Source organism: Chinchilla lanigera, unplaced genomic scaffold (genome assembly GCF_000276665.1).
Source record: "Chinchilla lanigera isolate Chin_1 unplaced genomic scaffold, ChiLan1.0 scaffold00018, whole genome shotgun sequence".
In the NCBI taxonomy this organism is placed as follows: Eukaryota; Metazoa; Chordata; class Mammalia; order Rodentia; family Chinchillidae; genus Chinchilla; species Chinchilla lanigera.
The window spans coordinates 838,183-845,786 of NW_004955419.1; the positions used below are offsets into that span (position 1 = coordinate 838,183).

The 7,604-nt window shown below is 54.9% G+C and overlaps 1 protein-coding gene across 4 annotated transcripts in view; it reads left to right on the top strand.

The window, feature by feature from the left end:
- Positions 1–7,604, top strand: part of Eng (endoglin) — a 34,523-nt gene that overhangs the window by 19,386 nt on the left and 7,533 nt on the right. For all 4 annotated transcript variants that reach the window (XM_013513164.1, XM_013513165.1, XM_013513166.1 and 1 more), the window contains 6 exons: positions 2,065–2,205; positions 4,185–4,350; positions 4,937–5,102; positions 5,374–5,500; positions 5,846–6,017; positions 6,204–6,346. In XM_013513164.1, coding sequence (XP_013368618.1) covers positions 2,065–2,205; positions 4,185–4,350; positions 4,937–5,102; positions 5,374–5,500; positions 5,846–6,017; positions 6,204–6,346 — 915 coding nt within the window. The remainder of the gene's footprint in view (positions 1–2,064; positions 2,206–4,184; positions 4,351–4,936; positions 5,103–5,373; positions 5,501–5,845; positions 6,018–6,203; positions 6,347–7,604) is intronic.

Genomic DNA, 7,604 nt, shown 5'->3' on the forward strand with positions numbered 1-7,604 from the left:
GGCTTTTAACAGTGGTAGCAGATGAATGCAGTCATCGAGTTCTTCTTAGGGCCCCAGGAATCAGACTTATTTTTTATTTTAAGACAGGGTCTTGCTAAGTCAACAGCCCAGGCTGGGCTCAGATTGGCAACCCTCCTGTCTCAGCTTCCTATAGTTCAGGGATTATAGACATGCACCACCACACCGGGCCAACATTTAATTTTTAATGTGTTAAGAATGAGTAGTGTTAAAAAAAATGAGTAATGTTTTTTAAAAACTCAACAAAACAGGATGCTTCAAAAATCATTAGAAAACATTAACGTGAACATACACACGTCAACATGAAAATATTCTGCTGCAACTTAGCATAAAAGTATTTAAGAATGATAACATAAAGATCACACTAAAATGAAAAAAAAATTCGTAGGACATTAAACAAGGAGTAACATTATTTGCTCTTTTTGTTTGCTTTAAAGAGGGAGCTCACATACACACAGTGGTCATAGTGTTCCCCCTGAGCCACGGAAATGTTTCTGAGCACATTTTTCCAGCCTGTAAACTCTGTCTCTGGCTCCGTGACATCAGCCCAGAGATTAGAAGTAAAATCCAAAAACTTTCCACTGCTGTCTCCGGCTCCAAGCAGGCTTCTCCCTCTGATAGCTTGGAGGAGTCCTGTGGGTCTGCTCCTGGCGACTGTCTCAGGGAAGCTTCCCGTTTGTTTTTTGTTTGTTTGTATGTTTTTTTGAGCCAGGATCTCGCTATGTAGTACAGGCTGGCCTTGAATTCACTCTGTAACCCAGGCTGGCCCCAAACTCGAGGCGATCCTCCTGCCTCAGCCTCCCAAGTACTGGTGTTACAGGTATGCACCATCACGCCTAGCTTCCCCATTTGTCTTTGTCCCTGTGGATCAGCACCACAGTTCCCAGAAAGTCCTGGCAAGGAGGACCAGTCACTGTCTGCACAAGCTTCGCCCCTGGATTGCTGCCTTCTTTTTTTGTCTTTGGGAAAAGATGTGGAGTGGTGTGATCATGCAGTATAGACACTGCGGGAGGCCCCACTTGCTGTGTGATAAAGGGCAAAGTGACCTCACCTCCCTGTGCCTCAGTTTCCTCATCTGTAAGAGAGAATAATAATGATACCAGCTAGGTGTGGTGGCACTCCTACCACTCAGGAGGCTGAGGCAGGAGAATGGCCATGAGTTCGAGGCCAGCCTGGGCTACATAGTGAGTTCAAGGCCAGCCTGAACTACGTAGTGAGACCCTGTCTCAACAAACCCAAATAACAATAATGATGATGATAATACTTTTCTCTGGAAGTGTCTCAAGGATTAAATGAGTTAATGTGCAAAACCCTTACACAGCCCTGGCACAGACCAAGCCCTGGGTGAGCACTGTGTATTATTGCTGTCCTTAGGAAAACATTCTAATTACATACAGCACTTATCAATTACAGTTGGTAAGGCAGGCTGACAGCGTGGCTCAGTGGTATGGCATGGGCTTAGCATGCCCGAGGCCCTGGTTTAATCCCAAGCAGTAAAAGAAAAAAATAATTTTGAATGGAGTGGGTACGTTTCAAAATAAGTGAATTCAACTTCACATGAAAACAATAGCAACACCAACAAAGGTGCCAGCATTTTAGTACTCTAGAAGTGTTAAAGGGGAAACTACAACAGACTTCTTTTTTTTTGAGACAGGGTCTCACTATGCATTCCAGGCTGGCCTTTAACTCACTAGGTAGCCCAGGCCAGCAACACCCCCAACACACACACACACACACACACACACACACAAATCCATCAACAGAAATAATAACCCTGGACTGATTGTAGTACGTCGTTCAGACCCACCCCAGTTTTTTCTTCCTGCGGGGTTTGTGGGACTAATCTCATCCATTCGTTTAGCCTGTGCCTTCCGGGCACATGTGGAAGGTCAGGCTCTGCTCCGGGCCCTGGTCATCCTCGGTGCCCCAGCTGCGGAGGGTGAGGGGAGCGTGGGTGGCAGCCCATGAGGCACCCCTGCTCTCTGGCGTGCTGCGCCTGGGTGAATCTCAAGTCTGAGCTGAGCGTTTCTCCCTGCCCCTTCCCAGGCTGTGTCACAGCTGGAGCTGACCCTCCAGGCATCCAAGCCAAATGGAACCCACCCTCAAGAGGTGCTTCTGGTCCTTGTCACGAACACAAACGTCTTTCTGCAGCTCCAGGCCCCAGGAATCCCGCTCCGCCTAGCCTACGTGAGTGTCGCCCCCAGCCCCGACGGAGGCCCTGGCCGACCACAGAGGCCCTGTCGTCAGTTGTCTCCGTGGGCCAGTGTCTCCCACCCCGGCGGCCAGCCTGCTTTTCATTCTGACATTCGTCACCAAGGCCCTGCCTGGTGAACACCTGTGCCCTGACAAATCAAACCCAGGGGACAGCACCACCAAGAGGCACATCGGGCTGATGAGCAAGCAGGCTGGCCCTGAGCCTTCACAAGCCGCAGTTTGCCTTGTTCATTGCCTGTGAACAAGTTCTAAGACATCTATTTGAAAATACTTAAGTACAAAGGGAGAAGGACGGAGGAATCTTTCTGCTTTTTGCTTTTGAGACAGGGTCTCACTATGCAGTTCAGGCTGGCCCTGAACTCTTGGCAATCCTCCTGCCTCGGCCTCCCGAGTGCTGGGATAAGTGTGTGCCACCACACGCCTGGCCAGGAGGAATCTTAACGGTGTGTTAACAGTGGTTAGGGCTGCAAAGTGGGATTTGCAGGAATATTTAGCTTGCTCTTTACACTTTGCCTAGTTGTTGTAATTGACATGACCCACATTAGAGACACATTGTTCTTAAAACCCTCAAGCCTGTTAGGTACACGGATCAGAGAGGAGGCCTGTGGGATTTGTCCCTTGGCAGGGGGCTCAGGGGTGGAGGAGGTTGGTGGCCTGTTCCCTTGCCTCCTCCAGGGGAAGGAAGGTGCCTGAGGGGTGCATCGGGAGCAGCTGCCTTTTATGGGGTGGGTAATGGAGAGGGTGGGCCTGCCGAGGGAGGGAGAGATGACAGGAGCAGGGCAGGGACAGAGTGGGGGTGAAGGGGAGGTGAAGATCTGGATGGGGGTGCGGCAGGGTACCGGACCCAAGTGGGCCATCCCTTGCCCCCAGAAGGGGAAATCGAGGCCCCAGGGAGAACGGGCCCTTGTGTGACCCCCCTACACACACACCCATGGAAGTGTGAGCCGTAAGTCCAGAATGACCCGCAGGTCGCTGCAGCTGCAGGCTTGGGGCTGGGCCAGAGGTAACAGAGGCGGAAGCATCTCATGGGCCTCGGTGTCAGACCCCGTGCCCGGAGCCTGGCAGTGTCGTGTCCTTCAGTCCCCGCTCAGCCCCACATTACTGATGCCCCCTGCCCCCACTTTTTTAAACCACCAAGAGGCCCGGGCTCCTCCCCGAGGACGGTCCCCCCTAGTGCGCTCTGTTCCAGGGGACCGTGCGTGGTGTCTCACTACTGTCACCGTCGGGCAGTCCTCCTTCATAGCCAGCCTGAAGTCCTGCTGCGGCTACCGCCGCCACCGGGGCAACTCAGGGCCACAGCTTTGGTGACGGAGCCAAGCAACCTTGAGTCACCGGCCCGAAGGCTTCCTTAGGCTCCTTTCCTCCACCACAGCACCTCCCCCAGGAAGCCTGCCTTGATTCCTTTCTGGCCTGGCAGCCTCTCCTGAGGCAGGGCAGGGATGTCGGGTCCTGGGCCACCCAGACCCCCATCCGCATGCAGCCAGGGGCCCTGTCTTTCTCTGTTCTCCCTACCGAACACCCTCTGCCCTCTGCTGCATCAGAGGACTTGGGCATGGCTGATTTCAAAATGCTGAGATCTCCAGGGAAGCGGCCAACCTGTCATTCACACATTCGCCAATCTCTTTTCTCTCTCTTTCTTCCTGTCCCTGCCTGGGCAGCAGCCCCCCCAACACCTGCGCCATGTATCAAGGTAAAGCTGTTAGTCCCTCAGATTCCCAGGGTCCAAAGAGGGAGACAGCAGCCATATGGTGTCACTAACATGGGCCGAGTGAATACAACCATGCCAGTGTGACACTGGGACAGGCAGTTGGACAAGGACGTGGCCCTTACAGCCTCCGTGTGAGGAGGGAGATGCTGCGGACCGGCGCTGGCAGATGTGGCTTTCCGGGCCCCTGCACGGGACAGAGGGAATTCAGCCGGGAGCAGCACCCTGAGCCCCCCTGTCTCCCTAGAATGCCAGCCTGGTCATCTTTCAAGAGCCCCCAAAAGTCAACGTCACTCAGCTGCCACCGTTTACTACCAAGACCAAGATCCTTGACTGGGCCGCGACCAAGGGCCCCATCGCCTCAGTGGCCTCACTGGACGACCCCGGCAACATCCTCCTCCGCCTGGGCCAAGGTTGGCTTCCCCACTGGCGTCTCCCTGGCTCCTCTGACCCGGGCCTCAGACTTGGGCACTAAGGGCCGCAGTGGAGTGTGATTTGCCCTGTCATCATGTCACACATGCCTTTTTAGCACTGTGATTACTCTTTTCCCGAACAGCAGCCGGACCTTGTGAAATGCCCTGTGTCTTATTTAACAAACCTCACCACTTTGCTATTTATTGTGCAACTACTATGTGCCAAGCGCTATGCAAGGCGCTGGAGATTCTGTGGGGGCTGACTCAGGCCCTGTCTTCCTGGAGCTGACACGGGGATGCACGCGGCTCAGTGCTGTCATTTAAGGTCTTGGCGTGTGTGTAAGAGATTAGGAAGGAAGCTTCTGGGTGGTGGCCGGTTGCACCCCAGCACGTGCGGTACAGGCTCATCCCTTACATTAACCCTGTGTTGGCCCACGAGGACACAGGCACAGGACTGTCCTCCACGCCCGTCTCAGTGTGACAGCCTACGTGCCCCCAGGGCTGCCTCGGTCTGCGGGTGAGGCTAGGGCTCTGTGTGCGTGTCAGGCTGCTCGGGGAGGGCACTGAGGTGCGTTTGTCTCCGCAGCCGCGAAGTCCCCGTCCTTCTGCCTGCCAGAAGCCCCGCACGACATGGGCCGCACGCTTGAATGGCGGCCGCAGGCCCCCGCCTCGGTCCGGGGCTGCCGCTTGGAAGGCGTGGCCGGCCACAAAGAGGCGCACATCCTGCGGGTCCAGCCGGGGCCCAGCGACGAGTAAGGGTGCCCGCCCCGCCCCGGGCCCGCCCCCGCCCAGGCCCCGCCCCTTCCCTTTACATCCTGGTCCCCGGCCCCACCCACTCGTGCCGCGCCCCCGAATGGGACCCTTGGGGTGGGCCCACTCCCCTCCGGTAGACTACAGGCCAGGTGCGAGCACAGCCGCTGCCCCCCCTGTGCTAGGCCGCGTCGCCCGCCCTGCCCGTCCCCCTCGGGTCTGTCCAAGCCCGCGTTCCCGCCCGCGCTGACCCGGCCACCTGTCGCATCACAGGCCCCGGACGGTGACCCTGAAGGTGGAGCTGAGCTGCGCGGCCGGGGCCCCCGATGCCGTGCTCATTCTGCAGGCTGCACCCTACGTGTCCTGGGTCATCGATGCCAACCACAACGTGCAGGTCTGGGTGAGTGTGGCACCGACTGACCGACAGCCCAAACCCCCAGCCTCCTCCAGCAGGCCGCCTGCCCGCTCCTGCACCCGTGACCTGAGGCTTCAGGCCCCATGGTCCTCTGTGCGCAGCGTTCTCTGTCCACCACCTGTCCTTCCTCCAGACCTTCAGCTGCGGCCACCTCCTCCAGGGAGGCCTCCCTGATCCAGCAGGGAGCCCCCAGACCCAGCCTGTGGGTCAAGGCCGGCTCTGGGAGAGGTGACTCCTGCGCAGAGTGGAAGGACAACCAGGAGCCCGGAGAGGAGGGGAAGGTGGGCGGGTGGGGGATGCTCTGAGACCCCTGCTCTGTCCCGGCCTTAGACCACCGGCGGATACTCCTTCAAGATCTTCCCCGAGAAGCACATCCCGGGCTCTGCGCTCCCAGAGACCCTGCCAGGCCTACTGGGAAAGGCCCGCATGCTCAATGCCAGCGTGGTGGCCTCCTTCGCGGAGCTCCCTCCGGCCCGCGACATCTCCCTGCGGGCCAGCTGCGGTGAGTCCCAGCCCTTCCCTGCCGGCCCCCACGCCACCCTGCGCTTGGCACCCCATCCTGGGAGCTCGGGCCAGCGACACCAGCCAGCCGGAGCCTCACTGCCCTGTGTGCCACGGGAGCAGTGAGCAGCCAGCACCCCAGAGCACGGTGCCCCAGCACCGCAGACACTCAGTGACTGTCCCACAGGCGGTGGGCTACCGACCTCGCCTGCGCCCGTCCCCACCACCCCACCCAAGGAGAGCTGCAGCCCGCACCTGCTCCTGTCCATGGTCCAGCCCACCTGCGCCAACGGCGTCATGACACTGGTCCTCAATAAAGACCACGTGAAGGTGAGAGAATGCTCCTCTGCCTGTGCCCGGGGGACAGCGGCTCCCTCCACGGCTCGGGAATATTGGGTCCTAACCGGGGCAGGGGGTCAGGTCACGTCCCACCACAAGCCTCCAGTTCCCCAGTTGTCCCAGCGCAGCTGATGCTGGTGCCTCCCACACCATCATCATGGTGAGAATTACGTGAGGTCCGACAGGCGGAGCACATGGCAGGGTCAGAAGTGGTACATCCTCAGCACTCACTAACAGCGCCAGCTCTGCGCAGCCGCTGTTGATCCCAAATGCTGGTTGGGTTGGTGTTAGCTTAACAGGGTATATGTGCAAGTGGTCTCTGCCTAATTGACAAGTGAATATATTTATTATAAAAAATACATGCTTTTAAAAATATGCAAGAATTTAAAAAAAATTTTTTTGTTTTGTTTTGTTTGGTTTGGTTTGGGTTTTTTGAGACAGGATATTACTATGCAGTTCGGGCTGGCCTTGAGCTCACTTTGTAGCCCAGGCTGGTCTTGAACTCACAACGATCCTCCTGCCTCAGCCTCCCGAGTGCTGGGATTACAGACACGGGCCACCACAGCCGGTCCAAGAAGAAAATCTTGAGCTTGAAGGTGTAGTTCCAGGACCTGCGAGGCTGAGGCAGGAGGATCACTGCGACTTTGAGGCCAGCCTGGACTACACAGTGAGTTCAAGGCAAGGCTGGACTACATAGTGAGACTGTCAAAAACACACAACAAAGTGGAGAAAGAAAAAGAAAATCTTAATCTCCTCACTGAAACACAGTGGCTGCCAAGATTTTTTTAAATTCATGTATTAAATAAATTCAATAAACAGATACACCTGATCTCAGCCAAAAGGCTGAGAAGCGACAATAAACAGTAAACAATGATGTAAGTAACAGGCAGATGCAGACATTGTGAGGATTTTAGATTTTTTAAAAAGTAAATTCTTGTTAATTAAGAAAATACTGTTACTATTCCAAAGTACAGAATTGCACTTCAACAAAACAGTTTAATAAAATAAGGCACAGTGTTTCACAAGGTGCAGTTTACACAGGTTAGTTAATACGGTTAAGATTACATTACTCTGTTCTGTCCTGGGGGTGAAGATGTACTAGAATTGAAGTAGCTTAAGTATTCTTTTCAGAGCATTTATCACTATAAGGGAATATATAATTTGATACATAAACTATATGCAAAATAAAATTTAACAGTTGAATCATTTCACTGAATTATTCACTTTTACCATTAACTTTTTTTTTTTT